Below are 18238 nucleotides of genomic sequence, written 5' to 3' on the forward strand. Positions count from 1 at the left end.
GTGTCCATGTGTGTGTCAATGTCTTTCTGACGATTCCCACCCACAGTTTCAGGAGATCTTCACTCAGCCGTCCATCCCAGTGTGGAGAGGAGTGGACTTTTTCCTCTACGAGCTCAGCGGGATCGACAGCAGGCCTACACCTTCAGAAACTGTAAGAGGACATTTTTTATAGTAAATAATTTGAAGCGAGCAAATTGTGCACAGGAGTGCATTTTTAGATTGATCCGGTGAAAGTTATCAGTGTTCGGAGGTTATTTGGAGGTCATTTCAGCCTCGCTGTGGTTACCTGAGGCTTACAGTGTTTGGTGGTGTGTGATATTTGTCTCTTCTGTGTCTCACAGCAGAACAGAGTCAAACATCCAGCAGGATCTGAAGATGAGGAGTGGAGTGGGGTTGTGTGTGCTGGGCCTGCTGGGCCTGCTGTGCTCAGTTTTTGGGCAGGTAAGGAGGAAACACCAGATTTCCTGCTCTGAAACCTAGAATATACGAATAAGGCTGCTTGGGGGTGATCAGATCGTTTTGTCAAATAAAAGAGGATGTTTTTAAACACCACAGCAAAGATCTTCCATTAAAATCTTTAAATACTTTTAATAAATATAAGCTAAAAGTATTAAAAACAGAACTGCTAAGTTTTTCGGATGCCTCACGTCAAAGCAAGAGCATCACTTACTTTGGGAATTGGAGGATATGTGCTTCATCTTTTTATAGTTTCTGGTAGATTCCCTTACTAGTTTGGTAATCTGGACACTCAGTACATAAGTAGGATGTCTTAAAACCACAAAAAGCAAATAACAATCAACTCTTACTCCCTTATTCCGATCCTGGAGTGCAAATCCACTGCAGTACAAACCTGCAGGGTCACTGACTTTGCCTTGTTTGTACTGTACTTTATTTCAGTTCTTGTGACCCTTTGAAATGACGCAATTTCATTTTGCAGATAATCTGAGGATGAAGAAACATTTACATCTTTTACTTTAGCACAAGCTGCAGTGCAATGCCACAATTTAGAAGCCTTTCAAATGTGGTGCAGCACCTTTTTAAGTGCTCTGCTGTTTTCTGATATCGGGGTATTGACCTGAAAAGTCCTGCATGCAGAGTATTAGTTAAAGGATAACTTGTGAATATACGCAAATAAGGAAAGTAAGTCACCTCAACGTTTTTGAAAGCTGAACACATGAAGTTTTACAGCCTTATTTACTTCTGAGTAAATTGCAGAAAAATGTAGAAACAGAAGCTAAAAATAAATCAGACAAATCACAACACTTTTGGAAAACACGACAGTTTTTGTCAATTTTAAAAGAAATGAGCCTATTGGTATTTACAAAAACATTTTGGCTTTATTCTAAAAAAATCATTCTGTGCATCATCTTCCTTCTTTTCATCCAGGAGGCAGCGGAGGTCCAGTCTGGTGTCCTGATCTTTTGTGATGACCCGTCTGTGGAGAAGGCTGTCCACAGCGCTGTGGACAAATTCAACGAGAGGCTGAGCACCGGCCATAAGCTGGCCCTCTTTCAGATACTGAAAGCCAGCAAGGTACAGTGACTGCAGACACATGTGTTACCATGAAGAACAATACTGTGAGATTTTATGAGCTTTTTTGTTACGTAAGTTACATAAGTGGGAATCAAGCTTGTTGGATTCAACTAAAACTGAGCTTGTGGCTGTTTTTCCTTACAAAGCTAAAAAAACAAGAGGATTCAATGCTCTGGGACGATTACCAAGAAATTCAAAGATCCTGTGACACTTTGACTTCTGGTGCACACTGATTACATATATTTGTGTGTGTGTGTGTGTGTGTGTGTGTGTGTGTGTGTGTGTGTCTCCAGTCAGAGAATGGCTCAGACTCAGTGTACTCACTGAAGTTCACTACCTGGAAGAGCGAGTGCACAGCTGACAGCAGCAAATCCTGGACAGACTGTGACTATTTGCAGTCTGGAAGCAAGGTAACAATAATCAGCTCCTCCTCCCATTTAACAACTCGTGGTATGAAAATATTAAAGTTCTTGTTAAATGCTGTAGTAAAAACAAAGCCGTCGCACGGTCTGTCGTGTCCCTCCAGGGGCCGATTTCTTGCAACGCCACCGTCCTCATGTCAGAGACAAAGGCTGAGACAAAGCAGGTGGACTGCCAGATTGGTGAGTGAGGGTGAATAAACTCAGCATCAGATTAAAGTTTTTAACAGTCCTTTCAAAGCTTGTTTTTTTCTTTGGGTTTTTTTGTTGTCTTGCTGCAGAACATGGTCTATTGAATCCATTTTGACTGGGACCTCATTTTAACACAGAACCAGTTGCTTTTAGAGACAAAATTCCCACATAAGGAACGTAAATCATTATCAAAACCAGAAATATCCACAGTTCTTACACCATGAATGTGTTTACCAGAGTACAGCCACCTAACAGTGAGTCACTGAGGGAAATGGGCACTGGCGGGCTGCTGGGGAAACAGAAGGGGGCTGATTGGCTAACATGCCAACACTATCTGCAAGCACAATATTAACTTATAACACCATAAAAGGCAGTGACGCAGTCTAGACTTTAATCAGTCAAATATAGGCGTTCGGTATATCAATCCTGTGTTTTTCTCTCCCACTCACAGGATATTTTGCAGGTTTTTAAAGCTCAGCTTGCAAACTGTATTTGTACATTAAAGTAGTATTTGATTGTTTCATGTGCGATTTGGTTGTAAAGAAATAAAGTAAGCTAGGTTAAGTAAATAGGTGGCATCAGCACATTTACTAGTTTTTAATGATAAATGAAAAGGGCTTGAAATGAAGGCTGGTGGACTTTTTGATTCAGTTCTTCTTCAGTTTAATCACCCAAGGACAGTCCCTGGTATTTAACCCCTGGTGGGAGTGTGTCCTTGGAGGTGGTCCTGATCATTTTTGACCCACTTGGTGCTGATGTGAGTCAATGAAGGTCATATGAACCGAGGTGTGAATCAAGGCATGCGGTCATTTCTGTCACAGATCCTTTATGAGGCACTGCCCCGACCCACCATTATGTGAAGTATAAGGTCACATGTGTCAAGGTGTGTATGGGGGATAAAGCACCTGGGAAGGGATTTCAGGACTGGGTTTTAGGAGATACCCACTGGTGTCTTAACCATTAGGCAGCTGGGTTGCTTTCTAGAGGCTTTGCTTTCCTCCCAATGCTCCATGACCGCCAGATTCCAAAAACAAACAAAAAGTATATTTTCTCTCACTGGCCTGTTTGTATTACAGACTATTTGGGACTGTTTTGTGTTCCATCAAGCACACTGAGATCATGTCGTGTTGATCTAAACACATCCAGAGGGAGCCTGAATTCGGGGCATTCTTTAATTAATTAACTAGATTAAAAACATCATAAATAAATAACATTAGACACTTTTTGAAAAGCTTTAACCAACTCTGTTTGCCTGAACCTTGAGCAGTTATTGGAATATGAGCTTATGCGTTTCCATGACTCAGATTTTTCTCCACTGTAGAAGGGCACATCGTTTCTGAGAAAGCATCTTGCATGGGCTGCCCAGAGCTCATCGATGTAGACTCCGAGGACCTTAAGGTTCCCCTTTCTGTCTCCATCTCCAAGTACAACTCCATGTCTGACTCTACCCACCTGTTCAGTCTGCACAATATTGGCCACGCCACCAGACAGGTACAGCAGGTGGCATGGAAGTGAAGGGAAAATGGGGAGGACAGGCATCTCTTTTTCTTTCCTTTTTTGTCTTTACGCATCACGTGTATTTGTGTAGGTGGTTGCTGGCTTCAGATTTAAGCTGATTTTTGACATGAAGAAGACCGTCTGTTCCAAGGCTGAACACACAGACCTGAACGAGATATGCATCCCAGACGAAAATAATCTGGTAAACCAAAACTAATGCACAAATCACCCCAGCCAAGATGTGCTTCTCACTGTGTGTTCTGTGCATCTGCAGGAATATGCCAACTGCAACTCTACAGTGGATGTAGCACCTTGGAGACTTGAGCCACCACAGGCCCACATAGAGTGTGCACCGGGTCAATTGCCACCCTCTGTAAGTCCCTCTTTTCACAGGATGATCAAACATGAGCGAGTAGACAAGAATGCAGGAAATAAATGAAAACCATTCACATAGTAACTGCACTGGCTAATATTCACTCTCCCACTCCACTGGATGTACCAGCGGGTTTACCATCTGGGTTGCTTTGGGATATTTTGAACTGGAAGGGCTGGGAATCTAACCACCAACCTTCCAATTTGTGCACCTCAAATTATTCCATCTTAGTCTTTCATCTAAGTTATTGGAAATTAATTTTATAATTATGAAAATTAAGTGTTATCCATCTAAAAGAAACGCACCAGTTTGCATGAAAAAGAAATGTGAGCACATTTCTTTAATGGAAAAGTTTAACTAGGCTCTGAATTCTCATTTCAGTCGGTTGTCGTATTAGACGCTCTGTTTTAATCACTCCGCAGAAATCACTGTCAACGTACAGAAAAGAAATAATTTTTAAAAAGAAAACAGAATTTTTTGTCACATTACAGTTGATCCCAAATTATTGCAAAGTACGGCTATATGAAGAAAATCATCTTGGTTTTGTGGCTGGAAATGATGAAGATTTGTGGTTCTTACTTTGAGAACTCAGCCTTTAAAGCCAGGATAGAATTTAAAATGGGTTCTTTGCTAAGTTCTTTGTTATGTGTTAACACTCGCTCATTCCTTTTTATGTTAGGTTAGTGTGAAGTGGCTTAACAAATGAAAGAATATTCTTCTGAAATGATCAGGTAGAAGGACTGGACTGAATATGAGTGAAAAAGCAGCCAATGTCCAAAGTAAATATTTGACCTTAAGAAAGCCTGGAGAAATACTTGCAGTTCAAGAGCATTTCAACAATTTACAAGAAAGTCAGGCTACTTGGAATTAAATGATAAACAAATGAGGTATGGCTTGAGACTTTTGCACAGAGGTCACTGATTAGGAAGGTCCATTAGCGAGTCCATCTTCTTATAAATCCTTTGCTTTTTCTTCAGAAGTTCGCCAGGCGTCGTCCTCCTGGCTGGTCTCCTCTCAGGCACTTCCTGTATGGTAATGGTAATGGCCTGCATAGCGCTTCTCAAGACCATAATACCCCAAATCGCTTTACACTACATTCAGTCAAACCCCATGCCACAGCTACATCTTCACCCTCACAACCCCCCACCACAGCTAAAACTAAAGAATCATCTGAGGAGGACACCACATCTGCCACACCGTCAGTTTCACGTGACGCAGATGCGAAAGACCATCTCTTCCACTGCCCATCCAAGCCCTGGAAAGCTTTGAAGCCTCACCACTCTGCAGCTCCTACCAAGGCTACCGTAGAAGCGGCTTCTCCACAGCCCTCAGCAGATGGAACCTTCATCAATACAGACCTGTTGTCATAATTTCTTTCCTCAAGGGAGCCAGATTCATAACAGAAAATTTCCACTTGTTGCGCTCTTCCAGCAGATTGTTTTTTGTTTTTGTTGCAGACTAGTTCTCTAGTTGCTGCAGGGAGTTTTGGGAGATGATGATCGTCTTGTAAGATGCCAGGTTTCAAATGATACAACAGATGGGTTCAGTTAATAAAATTTTTTTAGGGTCTTGTAAGTCTTAAGAAAACTGAGGAAAAGAAACTGAAATTAAGACAGAACTCTAATTTTACGGCTCTCAAGAAAGCGATGTCTGTTTGGAATCAAAGAGTTGAGTTCATCAAAGGATAGAGCAGTTTGTGTGCTGGTTTATGTGTGAATATAAAATGCTTACACATTGAAGCTTAAAATAAAATTAAAATTTGGTGGAAAATGTTCATGTTTTGCAAGGTTTGTAGTGCCAGAGCAAACACAGCTAGGTCAATCTTTAACAAATTTATTTGTACATCTTCACAGAACACTCAGATGATGAGTCAGTCAGTCGGTCAGTCAGTAAGTCAGTCAGTCGGGGTACAAACCTTTACTCCTCGACCAGTGACCCAAAAACAAAACACAACATACATTTATAAATAAAAAAGCAGGTTACTGTGAGGGCAAACTTGTCCTAGAAACTAGCAAACTTAAGGCATTCATTTATAAATGTCTGTATGGCTGCCTATTAGACTACAATATAAAAAAAAAAGGAAAACAAAATGCAGCAGGAAGAGTATTCAGCTTCACCCAATATCATGCAGGTAGGCTGTGAGTAACAATACATTGGCCCGGCGTACATTCATTCATAGTATAGGCTAGAGTTCTGACAACATGGTATGTTATGGAAATATTAGTACTGCATACCAAAAAACAAAGAAAAAAGTATTAAAATGAAACCACAGAGCATGTAGCCATGTGTGAGAGTCTGAGACACTTCCGAACCTCCAAATTGAATATAAATGATCAATATTTCACATATTTTGTCCATATTTTTATTCCCTGCAAGTCTAAGTGTTCAAACCCTTCCACATCTGTTCAATTCACCGAGAGAGAGAGGGACCGTCGTTGCTTCATTTCTAAATATCGGGTTCCATACAATTAAAAAGATGGTGGACACAATAACATGAACACCAGGTAAACAAATAGGAACAGTAACAGAGACACCTCAGACTAGAGGCAGCACACTATAGTCTTCACAGAGGCTGCAGACTTTTACATTCGCTTGGTGTTTGTGTTGTTATGGTCACAGTGAACCATTTTCCCTCCGCTCTCGGTTCTTTGGACACATAGGGGGTTTAAAGACAACCAACAGTCATCTCTGACGTCAGCTGACTCTGCAAGATTGCAAAACAACAGAGATGTATCTTTGTGATACTCTGTCCCCTGCACATAACCCAATCATACAGTTAAACTGAAACAAATGGAGAGAAATCAGATCCTGTGATGGCATGATTTGTAAATCTGAACCTGTGCTGAGCCATGTGATGGTTAAAAGGATAGAAAAAAAAAAAAAAAATCGGTTCAGGGAGAAAATGGTAGGGCAACAGTTACTGCACCACTTCAGCACCAAAGCTGAGGGATTAGAAGACGTTTTAAACGAGCATGGTCTAAAGAAGACGCCTACGTTTTCCCCTGTGACGTCAAAGCTGCCACCTGATCTCAGAAAATTTGAACTCAAGCGCAACTTTAGTTCTTCATTAGCTGAAAATGCATTTCTGGGCATCACTAATATTTACTGAGGGTGTCAAACAGGCAACCTGTACCCAATGCTTCAGCAATCGGTACAACACACACAGACCCCTTACACCTCAAATCTAAACTGACAAAATACAGCTGTGGTTTCGATTCATGGTGCTTCAAGTAAAACGACTAATTTATGAAAAAGAAAAAAAAAAAAATCTAAGTTTACCCTCATTTATGTTTCCTTGCAAATGATGCAAAAAAACAGCATTTTTGTGTGTCTGTTTGTTTTTCTTCTCTGGCACAAACCAGCCAGGAGAGAAAATGATTTATAAAACATTTAAAGACACCTTTGCTGCTAGTGTCATCACACAGAGGCAGAACATGTACATACACACAGTGTGTAGGGTTTTCATTGGAGCCCGCCAATGAAGCTCTGCAACCTGTACAGAAAGGAGCACGCACACGCTCGCACACTTTGTTTGGAGAGTACATGGATATTAAAGAGAACACTACACATGAAGCCTACCATAGAAAAAAGGCTAGACTGTAACTGTACATACATACTGCTTAATGCTGCTTCAAAATGTACATCTTACATACATACTGGTTATGCTGCATGCATACTAGGCTAACGTTCTTCTTATAGAGTCCTTCTGGACAAAAAGGCATTGAGAACTAGAGTTTTTCTTTAAGTGCATACCACAATATTTTTTGTATTTTTGTTTGTTTTTTTTAAATTGTAAAAGTCTGTAATATGCCTCACTGCATGACACTGTTCAAGCATCAGCTTTTGCAGACATCAGCGATACTGTCCGATTTGGCACGTAGAGAAAACAAAGGAATGCGTTCTGTGCTGATGACCTGCTGTGTAGGGACAGAAACACGTTACTGATGCAAAAAGATGAGTCATCAATGTTAGCGACTGAATACATTCTAGCCATTAATGCTGCAATGATGTGACGCACGTGCGCGCGCCGCATCGCGACAGAACACAACTTTGGCTTTTCTATACAATCAGCAGTTGAAGCGGCAAAGTGCAGACTGTTTCCCCACAGACACGCCGGGTCTCATACTGTAGTGTCCTAGTGTCTTTCCTACATGCACCGTGAGAGGCTCCATTTCTTGTAAAATACTACATTCTCTCCTTAGCAGAGCACACTGCGAGTTCCACCAACTACGGCCTGCCCAAAAGACACTATGGAACAACAGTTTCCAAGCTGCTTCATGTAACACTGCTAACTCTTCTTCGTATCTCATAGGCCCCCCACCCAAACCCCCCCAACCCAAAACGGTTTTATACCTTTTTTTCACGTCTTGGGTTGTACACACAAACTGAGCATTAATATGAATATTCATTGTGCCAATCACATGACCCCAAGCTGCCCCAAAGTGCAAACAATCTGTTTAAATTTTTCATCTTTCAATACATTTTCTGCCACCTGGATAAATGATCCAATATCTGCTGAGCCAGCGCCCACTTTCAGAGGCTTCCAGCTGAATTTCTGAGGACTTCATCTCGTAACTAACTAACCTCCCCCTCGAAACACTCATGCTACTATTTCAATGTGATTTTCAAATGTAAAAAACACAAAACAATCCCCAAACAACCAAAAAACAAAAATACAAGACCAACATAATTCAGTGTCTCCACTTGGCAAAAGACTGCAAGCCTCAAATCAAATGTTTCAAAAACACAATTTAAAATATACTTCAACATTTTAGCAACTTTCTAATGAGAGATGTGTCAAGACCCGCCAGTCTAACAAGGTCAAAAGGACCGCTAAGGCGGTCAAATCATTCGCTAAGCCTGCCATGCTTTTTGACTTAGTGCTGTCAGGGTTTGCTTAGGCAGAGTTTGTAGGGCTCAACAGTGTGCAGTGTTGTGCTGTGATGCCAAGGCTTTTAATCAAGAGGAAGACTTGACATTCCCCAGGGCCTCTGCTTGCCAAAAAACAAAACAAAACAAAACAAAACAAAACAAAACAAACAAACAAACAGCCAGAGGCTTAATATAGGTCCCATTTTTCAAATGTGATATTGGCACTTTTAACGCTTTCCATTTTGCATCATTTAACAAATTATCCCAAGTAGGGCTGTAAACTAGCCACAACGAATCGGGTGGCCAAATTAGATGTTAAATATAAGGAAAAAAAAGCTTAAAACCCCCCAAAACAACAACATCAGTCTTACTTTGTGAATATAAAAAAATTGAAAATTGAGGGGTAAAGTAACAGGGGTAAGCGGTAGCACTGGTGGTAGTGTGAAGCTGCAAACATGTAACACAGATGCTTCAACCTCAATTATATTTACAGATACACGCACACACACGCACACACAATGAAAAAACAAAACAAAACCGTGTTTCTGAAGAGTCAAGTTCAGGTTTTGCCTTTTGCTGAAACTGAAAGAAACTAGGTACATAAATAAATTTAAAAAGTCATAATAAATCTGTATATTATTCTCTAAGTGCTGTTTTTTTGATGGAAAGGCATCATCACCCTGAAGTTTATGCAAGAGTCTAAAGCTGCACCACCATCTCTGGGGTGAAGTGCTGACTCAATGAGGCTGTTTGGAGTGGAGGGTGGAGGCCTACAGATCTGTGCAAAACAACTCAAAGACTCTCCTGCAGATTTGCAACCTTGACGTTTCCACACAAGGAGTTCAAAGGAAGGAGAGACAACTCCAAATCATCTGCGAAGGGGCGACTTCACCACAAAGATGGGGGAAGACATCATAAAGGCTCCCGTGCACCAGTTATCCCGTACTGTACAACAAACCGCAGCTAATTTAGACTATTTCTTGTGCCAACTAGCTCCTAATGACAGGGGTGACAAGATTAAAAAAAAAAACAACCTCCATTCTAGGTGGAGAAAGTGTGCAGCACTAATACAGCAGAGGGGGCAGCAGGTTGAACTGTGTGGCTACATTTATACCTTGGCAAAAATGTCATCTTTACACTGAGTTTTCCGAGTTTTGGTTTTTATCACTGAGCAATGGAGTAAAAGGATAAGATTTTCCTTGGTTGGCCAGTTTGTTCCTGTTGTGGTTTAAAAAAAAAATACAGAGGAAGCATAATAGCCATGGTGGGTACACCTCCACAGCAACAGGAAAATGCTCCCATGTAGACCCTGAAACAGGCAGCGGATACTCGGACGGCATCATCAAGACCAAACAAAAAACAAAACCCCCCCAAAAAACCCACAGAAACACAAGAACCTCGTTTAGAAAAAGAAAAATGCTGTAAAGAAAAAACAGATCAAGCTGCAAGCATCCATCCTCAGGGAGCCATTTGTGATATCTGCTGTAAACGAGAAGAGCCTTGAAAGACTCGTCTGCGTGAAGTACTCCATGCTGGGACTGGTGGATTGGGTTTGTCTGCAGCATCAGTTTAGTGCATGCTGTCTAATTGTGTGGAATATCCAGTCCATCTTGGTGGTCCACCCTCCATGGTGAGCATCATTCATCTGCTTCATGAAATAGTCCAGTGCCTCCTGCAGCGTGAAGAAAAACAATACAAGATAAAAGATTAGAAAACAAACCACCCAAAACACATATTCAGAAGTTTAAGAAAGCCAAATGTGGGGCTGAAAAGATTTTAAAAGAACAAAACACTGTTAGAGAATGGCCACGTTTACCTGCTCTGTTTTCTCCAGTGCCAGCGTCTTTCTAATGTAGGCAATGTCGTCAAATGACTGCAGCTCAGGCATGCCAGAGCCGAGCATCATGGAGAACAGGTTGATGAAGAGGTTGGCGTGCTGCCTGATGGCTAGGTAGGCTTTATAACACATCTCCTGAAACCTAAAGTGATTGTAGACTTTGATTAACAAAAGTGAATCTTCTTATACAATCGTGTGGTACTGAGGAAGTGACCAGACAACATACACACAAACACATTACTGGAGTACCTTTCAAACTCTTTGGTCTTTGCGCACTCCTGGGATCCTTTGCTGATGACGATGAGAAAGTCTTGTGTCAGAACAAAGGGCACTCGCTCTCTTTTGTAGCCAAACTTCTTTTTCTTATGATCCAGGAAATGGCCAAAATCTATATGAAATAACTGAAGAAGAACAAATAAAGACCAACAGAGAAAGTCAGTAACTAACAAGTAAACTTCCTCTGAGGTTAAATCCAGCACCAAGTTAGCGATTTTTACGATTTATCACAGGCTGTATTAACTGTTAATGGTCTGATACCATCATATTGCTGGTTTATGACCAGCTTGATGAACCAAAGTCGCTTTGACTGACAGTGGCAAGTTCATTGCTCACAGACCAAGAACTCTGATTGTTCCACTGTTTCCAACAACTGTTTGTCTCCAGTGTAACTCTAGCATTAAGGAAAGTGGCCATGCCAGCCCCTGTTCTGGAAAATGAGGAACTCTTTGTTGAGTTTGTGAGAGTTACCAGAGAGCCACACAGCAGCTGCACAAAGCTGCAGCCACTGTTAAAACGGATGCCAAGTTACTGAAATCAGACTTAAAGTGTTGTGTCCCCAAAAAGGAAAGAAAGACCTGGTTCAAATAACATTAAAACCACGTCTCTCTTCCCCTCCAGACAAGGAATGCTAGACAAGACCCGCTTAATATGGATATTAAAACATACCAGGATGCCTTTCCTAACATATTTGTCTCTCTCGACATATATATTGTTAAAATATTTCGCCCAGCCCTGCTGCGTATGTGTGCAAATTCAAGTCACCTGTCCATCATCTTTGACCATAATGTTGCTGTTGTGCCTGTCTCCTATCCCAAGGATAAATGTAGCTACACAGTAGCCAGCACAAGACCTTGTGAACAGATCTACAGCCATGTCATACCTGCAAAAGCACACAAACACACAATTAACTTGGATTTTTAAAGAGAAATTACAAATTAGTACATGGCTAAAATCAAATCAAAGAATGTCCATCCACAAACTAAAAGTTCTCTATCTGACACTGCTCACTAGTGCCAAACGGAGACGTTGCACAAAGTATCAGGACAAAACTCACATCTCGCCCTTGTTCTTGTCCTTGAGCCACTGATGCAGAGTATTCGAGTTGAACTGCAGTGCCCCTTTCAAGCCTCCTTTACACTGAATCTGCATGATGGTGTGGGAGTTGCGAACCACCTCAATGAGACCCACGCAATCTCCTAATGACAAGCAGCCATAGGGCAACATCCTGAAGACAAAACACATTTTCTTCTTAGCCAAATGCACGGTCACAAGGATCTCTCTCTCTCTCTCACACACACACACACACACACACACACACACACACACACACACACAAAGCAATAACAGGAGAGAAAGAAAGTAGTACCGTAGGTCCAGTCCCTGATTCTGCCAAATGTTCTCCATGATCTTAATAATCTGCAATGTCAGCATGTCCTGGCGCAAGTCTACAACACAGATGCACACACGCACACATACACACAATAGAGACAGTTAATTGCATCCGTGGATACCTACAAATGAAACAAGTACACAATATAAGGATCAATTATTCCAATTATAATAGACAAAGCTCGCCAAGAAACTCTGCATGCTCTAATCAGCAACATTAAGGACAGGGTCGTCCAAACATGCTGCAGCCTTCATATAACAGACCACAAAGTGTGAGCAGTTCTCACAAAGCTATCACAAAAGGAGGAGGACCGAGAGACAGCTAAAAATGTAGGCAGTCATTAAAAGCTTTCCACTAATTTTCTCAAAATATATTAATGGAAATTTGGTAGTGTTGCTCAAAGTGTCGTCAGTGTAAATGACTTTTTCTGTGTGTCAGCGTTACCATCTCCATTTTTGAAGATGATTTCATTGTTCTGAAAGAGCATCTCAGACATGATGTCGGGATTTTCCCAGTTCAGCCACAAAGGCCTCTTTGCTGACGACATAATCCTGCATTCATCTAACCTGTAAACAAATTCAAAAAGATTCAAGTTACTGAACAGATACACACACAGACACACACACAAAATAATCTCTTGCTTCTGACCTCAAGTTTCCAAGTTGATGCGCAGGGTTTAGAGGAGACGTAAAGTTCTGCAGGGCATCCATGTAGTCTGGCCTCTTCATCTGTTCCACAAGAAACCGCATCTGAACCTGCATGAGAGACACGTACACAACCACAAAAAAGCCAAAATGCACACAGATGAGGAACCAGTTCCACAGCATGTTCCTTATACTGTAAGCAGCTCTGACATGTGTTGTCCTAATCAGTACCTTCTGCGTCTCATCCTTCTTCTCCTGTTTGAGGATGTCGGTGAGGTTTATGAGCTTCTCCATGGCCTCTACTTGCCTGCTGAGGTGTTTTAGGTACATGCCACAAGCACGGCAGTAAGCCTCTAACAGCAGCCCAAACCTCTGGCTCACTGTTTTATTGTGCATTTCTGACCTGCAACAAAGCCACATCGAGAAAAATGAGAGAGAAGCAGAGAGGAAAGATTAGTTTTTAAGCCTTCTGGAGGGATACAGTGAAAGGAAGGTACATGTAACAAAAACAAACAGTAGTCTGAATGCTGACTCACTTGAGATGCCAGAAGAAGAAATGTCCTATTCTCTGATTGGTCAGGGCCTTTTTGAGGAGAAAACGGGCCAGGGGATTGTCAAGATACTGCTCGTATTTTAAAACCTAGAAGAGAGGAAAGATTGAAAGAAAAGAATAAGAAGCAGTCCTTGATGCCTTCCCACCACGGGGTCTCTGTACACTGAACACCAAATACAACCCGAGGCATTACAGACCAGAAAGTCTTTAGCAAAGAAGAACAGGACGAACAAAAACACACAGGCTGAAAGGAGGAACTCCAGTAATGAGATTCCAAACATACTTGGTGTCTTCCTTTTTAACCCAGTTTTTCCATTTATCAGTTCTTAAAATTCAACAGATCCAACACTTGACTGGACCTACCTGTACAAGCTGGATCAAGTACTGGGACAATTTGTCATCAGTCAGGTATTTGTCAAGGCAACGTACAGCAAAGTGCCTGACCATGGGGTCTGGATAGTTACAGTCCAGCAACTCCATGGCCTGCTCAGGACGGATAGACGGCCACTCCTTCAACAGACAGTACATCTGGAAACAGGCAAACCAAGAATGATGAAGATGTGTTCATTAGTAACACACTTACTTAAATGAAAAGCTTTTTTTTTTTTTTTACAAGTTGGTGATTATGCAAAGAAATGCTTTGTACAAAGTAACTGACAAGTTTCAAAAGCAGTTTCAATCTAACTGTGTACATAAACTAAACATCCTTGAATATTCTATGTCTGAGATGGAATAGACAATTATGTGGCAGGAAATTACCTGTGCTACTTCATCTCTGGAGTTCCACTTGACCGCGAGAAGGATCTTGGGAAGGATCTCTGGGATGTTCATGCAGTAGTGCCTGTTTAAAAAAAAAAAAAGGATTGACATTGTGCTTTGGACTGGAGTTTCATTCATAACCAGCTTTGTTTTACATTTATGCCCCTTTTCCATTAGTACCTGCTCAGAAGGACTCACCATGGCTGCGACAACTCGCCTTGGATCAACTTGTTTTCCAATGCAATTGAGTACCAGCTAATGTGTGTGGTTGTCGTTATAGCAACACTGAAGAGAGTCCTGTGACGAATGCTACAACAAAGGTGGACATCGAGGTAAAAATATACCTGCTGCTCGGTCTGTGGTTTTTTCTCAGACTCGGGGACCACAGTGTTGTTTTTTGTAGCCATTTCCCTCGTTGCTGGGTTTCAAAAATGACTGTTTTGATTTTCATGAATGAGACACTCTCATGACTCATCGAGTGACGCCACTGACCAGCTAATTGGTTGCACGCAGTGTGACAACAACACATTTTAGTACCTGGTACCAACTGACCTAATGGAAAATCTGTAAAAATTGTGGCAAACCATGGTGAGTCGATCCCAGTTGGGGCTTTAGAGTACTCTACATTTAAATATAGCAATGGAAGCATTGTCCCTAAATAAAGTATGCAGTAACACAGCGTAGTGCCATGTTTGCTGGTTGAGAGGGTACCTGTGTCTCCAGAGAAAGTCTTTCTCCTGCTCAGTGATTTCTGACAGAGGGTCTCTGTTACTCAGCTGTCTCAACTGCTCGGTGTCACTCTCTGTGAGGGCGTGATCTCTGGCCACTCGATTGCTCTAAAACATACCAGAAATAAAACACATTCAAACACTACATTTTTACATTAGACTCAACACGGTAGCAGCAATTAACAAGCTATTAACGCGGTTATAAAATACCTTCACAACAACACCAGCAAACAAGATAATGCTTTGATCACATAAAAGTTAGGAAGCAACAAAAATGTATCATATTCACTGGGGCTCCATGTGTAAATGAACCATGATTGTGTTTTTATGCTTGTAAAACAAGAAAAAGTCTGAAAAGTAACAGAATATTTTAGAGGCACAGCTGCAAAATGACAGATTAGCTGTGAAATGTTTCTACTAAACACTGAGACAGAGTTGGAGTGCAGCTGGAACACAGCACAACCACATACAGCGTAAATTCATCTGGAGACTCAGACTTTTATACGACCCCAACAATGAACTGTAATCCTGAATTAAAGCTTTCCCTTCGTTCCTTCATCACATTCATAAGACAAGAATAAAATCTGTTGGAAACTGGCTTTGCCCTTCGTCCAGTCATTAACAAACATCCTTAATAAATACTGCAGACAACTCATTCTTTTTCTGGATGAGTGATATTAACGTCACATCACATAGCACAAGACGGGCACTATTACACTTGACACGCATATCATGAATAAAACATGAGCTCACACTGTTCACATCTTCTCACATGGCACAGTAACTCCAATAACCTGTCACTTTAACACATCAGTCACGGTTTTCTCTCACATAGAAATCAAATAAGACACGCCATCATGTTCACCGTCATAATAAATAAAGACATTAACTTACACTGCGCCTTGCAAAGTACTGGAAATAACTGAATTAATTAAGTTTAATCTAGTCAGCAGTGATTTTTTTTCCATAAATGTCCAAAATAAACTAAAGGGGGGGGGGGGGAGTGGACTGTGGGTTTTTTGTCGCATGTTTCTGTGTGTCTTTGGAGTTCAGTGGGTTTACAGTTTAGTGGGGCTTCATTAGCACTTTGTGACTACAGCTGTTCACAGCACAGCTCGACATGACCAACCCCTCACACAGTGGAAAACCCTAACTGACGTCAAAATAATTTGTGCTAATTGTGTCTGTGCTGCCAATAATGTTAAATGCATGCAAATGTTTTGCTAGAGGCAGCACTATTTTGTGGAAACAAACTGCATTTTTGCACACCAACATAACATAGATATGAATAACGCCCAACTATATTTAGAGCTGACCTTGCACAACGCACATATCTGTGCTTGCACTGTGGCATGTGAGCGGACGTGAATAGTGTGAGGTGATGTGCTAAGTTATTCATGATGTTTGTATCAAATATGAGGAATGCTCAACTCATACTACATGGTGTGAGGATCATGTGATCATAAAGGCTCTGTTCATACCTGGAATTAACAGGGTTCTTTGGAGAGCCAATCATAAACAGACACCTCCTGGAGTGTCAATTCACACCCAGTATTAGAAAAAAAAAATGTCCACATCCATGTTATTGGATCTCATTTCAACATTTTACTTGAACATTTAAAGGCACATGCTAAAGTCAGGCCTGTATGAGGCAGCGGTGGTCTTTCCATGCCTGGTCTGTTGAGCAGGCTTCACTCCATTTTAACCTAAGGCACATTTGGACATACTGTGCTACAACACTGCAGTCATTTGTGGCCCAGCCAACCTCCAAATGTGGCCTGAGACATTGGATCTCAGTACAATAAAGCACACACCTTTGACCTTTTAAACAAATGACTCAATATCTCAATCTACATACAAGTATTATGTATAAGCCATATGAAAAGAAAGCAAATATTTGAACTCTGCCAGCTGCAAAATAAATGTTTTGCCAGTGTGTATCTGAAAGTGAATATTTTATTGTATTTAATATTAATTTATCTAAAGTATATGTCTGTTTTGCAAATTCACAACTGCCTGTAACTAGAGATGGCACGATACCACTTTTTTATGTCCGATACCGATATCATAAATTTGGATATCTGCCGATACCGATATGAATCCGATATAGTGTTTTTTAATCAACAAAACTGTTTTTTAAAATATCTTGCTGCATTTTGCAAGTCTGCAAGTTCATACTCAAGTTTAAAACAACAACTACACTAAAGCTATTCTGTTATACCTGTATACAAAAAAAATATTTCATAGTTCAGCAATACTGATCAATCTAATAAACTTAGACCTACACCATCCTCCCTATTCTGGTATTTTAAAGAGTACTTAGCGTAAATATTAAGCAACCTAACTAATAGGGTTCCAACTCCCAGCAACAACAAAATTAAATAAATAAAAAATAGGGAACCACCCCTCACGCGCCACCTCATGATGCTTAATCGACGTAATCAACCTTAATTTGATGCAGTGTGAAAAAAAATGCACAGAAATCAATTCTTTTTCAAGAAATATTAAATAGATTCAACATCTTTCTTCAACAAAATTGCAGACTGCACAGATGGTACCTTCCCAAAGGAAAAAGTACTATAGCTTACTAGGGTATATATATTAGACTTAATAGTCACTATGTACAGTAATTGACTTCTATTCATTTTACATCAAATTAAAACTTTGGGTGTCAGATAATTATTTATTAAAAGCTAGACATTTTAAATGAGAATAAGAAAGAAAAGTATGTCTTTGTGCCCCCTTTTCCCAGTTAATGCCCTATCGGCCCCCCTGGCTAAACTTTGCTAGATCCGCCCCTGCACAGTTACCAGCCGTCAGCTACGTAGAAAAAGATCCTGGTGTAGAAATTAATATTAAATAAATTCTAACAACAGCTGATCAAGCTTAAACGTGCTGCTGTTGTTCAGCCGCTGGTTTGCTCTTTCTGGCGCAAAGTGGACCAAAAACAAACGAGAGACAGACTCGCGACAGAAAAGCCGATCAGCTGATTTAAGCAGTTTCACGATTGAAGTAGCAGCCGGAGAGCGAGAGGCAGTCGCTTGTTAAGCTTAACGTGGGAATGCTTTACAAACATTCAGAGATGGACTTACACACTTGCTTTACTTCTCTCGGGGATAACTTTGTCGGAGATGAAATGCCAGGTTGCTAGCGAAGCTCCAC

At 40.9% G+C, this 18238-nt stretch overlaps 2 protein-coding genes across 3 annotated transcripts in view; one reads left to right on the forward strand and one right to left on the reverse strand.

Moving 5' to 3' along the window:
- On the forward strand, positions 1 to 6917 carry kng1 (kininogen 1). 2 transcript variants are annotated; one of them, XM_082511244.1, is made up of 9 exons: positions 1 to 151; positions 342 to 441; positions 1387 to 1533; positions 1827 to 1943; positions 2060 to 2135; positions 3466 to 3635; positions 3733 to 3843; positions 3916 to 4014; positions 4992 to 6917. In XM_082511244.1, the coding sequence occupies exons 2-9, from the start codon at positions 376 to 378 to the stop codon at positions 5382 to 5384; spliced, it is 1179 nt and encodes a 392-aa protein (XP_082367370.1). In that variant the 5' UTR covers positions 1 to 151; positions 342 to 375; the 3' UTR covers positions 5385 to 6917. The 2 variants fall into 2 exon arrangements, with proteins under 2 accessions (XP_082367370.1, XP_082367371.1); XM_082511245.1 differs by having other exon boundaries at positions 4995 to 6917.
- Positions 5832 to 18238, reverse strand: part of LOC309692594 (phosphatidylinositol 4,5-bisphosphate 3-kinase catalytic subunit alpha isoform-like) — a 26726-nt gene continuing 14319 nt past the window's right edge. Inside the window, exons 14-26 of the mRNA XM_082511243.1 lie at positions 15060 to 15184; positions 14349 to 14430; positions 13953 to 14117; positions 13573 to 13676; positions 13268 to 13439; positions 13041 to 13147; positions 12837 to 12958; positions 12369 to 12447; positions 12057 to 12227; positions 11765 to 11882; positions 10973 to 11124; positions 10703 to 10865; positions 5832 to 10558 (exon numbers count right to left, since the gene is read on the reverse strand). Coding sequence (XP_082367369.1) covers positions 10451 to 10558; positions 10703 to 10865; positions 10973 to 11124; positions 11765 to 11882; positions 12057 to 12227; positions 12369 to 12447; positions 12837 to 12958; positions 13041 to 13147; positions 13268 to 13439; positions 13573 to 13676; positions 13953 to 14117; positions 14349 to 14430; positions 15060 to 15184 — 1668 coding nt within the window. The 3' untranslated portion in view covers positions 5832 to 10450. The remainder of the gene's footprint in view (positions 10559 to 10702; positions 10866 to 10972; positions 11125 to 11764; positions 11883 to 12056; positions 12228 to 12368; positions 12448 to 12836; positions 12959 to 13040; positions 13148 to 13267; positions 13440 to 13572; positions 13677 to 13952; positions 14118 to 14348; positions 14431 to 15059; positions 15185 to 18238) is intronic.

The sequence above is a fragment of the Aulonocara stuartgranti genome, assembly GCF_965226115.1.
Source record: "Aulonocara stuartgranti genome assembly, chromosome: 17".
Classification (NCBI taxonomy): domain Eukaryota; kingdom Metazoa; phylum Chordata; class Actinopteri; order Cichliformes; family Cichlidae; genus Aulonocara; species Aulonocara stuartgranti.

Excerpts from the sequence above, each read along its gene's own strand:
- kng1 (XM_082511244.1), top strand. The coding sequence starts at position 376 with ATGAGGAGTGGAGTGGGGTTGTGTGTGCTGGGCCTGCTGGGCCTGCTG. Across the intron at positions 1,944-2,059 it reads ATTTGCAGTCTGGAAGCAAG|GGGCCGATTTCTTGCAACGC; the intron begins GTAACAATAATC and ends GTGTCCCTCCAG. Across the intron at positions 2,136-3,465 it reads GCAGGTGGACTGCCAGATTG|AAGGGCACATCGTTTCTGAG; the intron begins GTGAGTGAGGGT and ends TCTCCACTGTAG.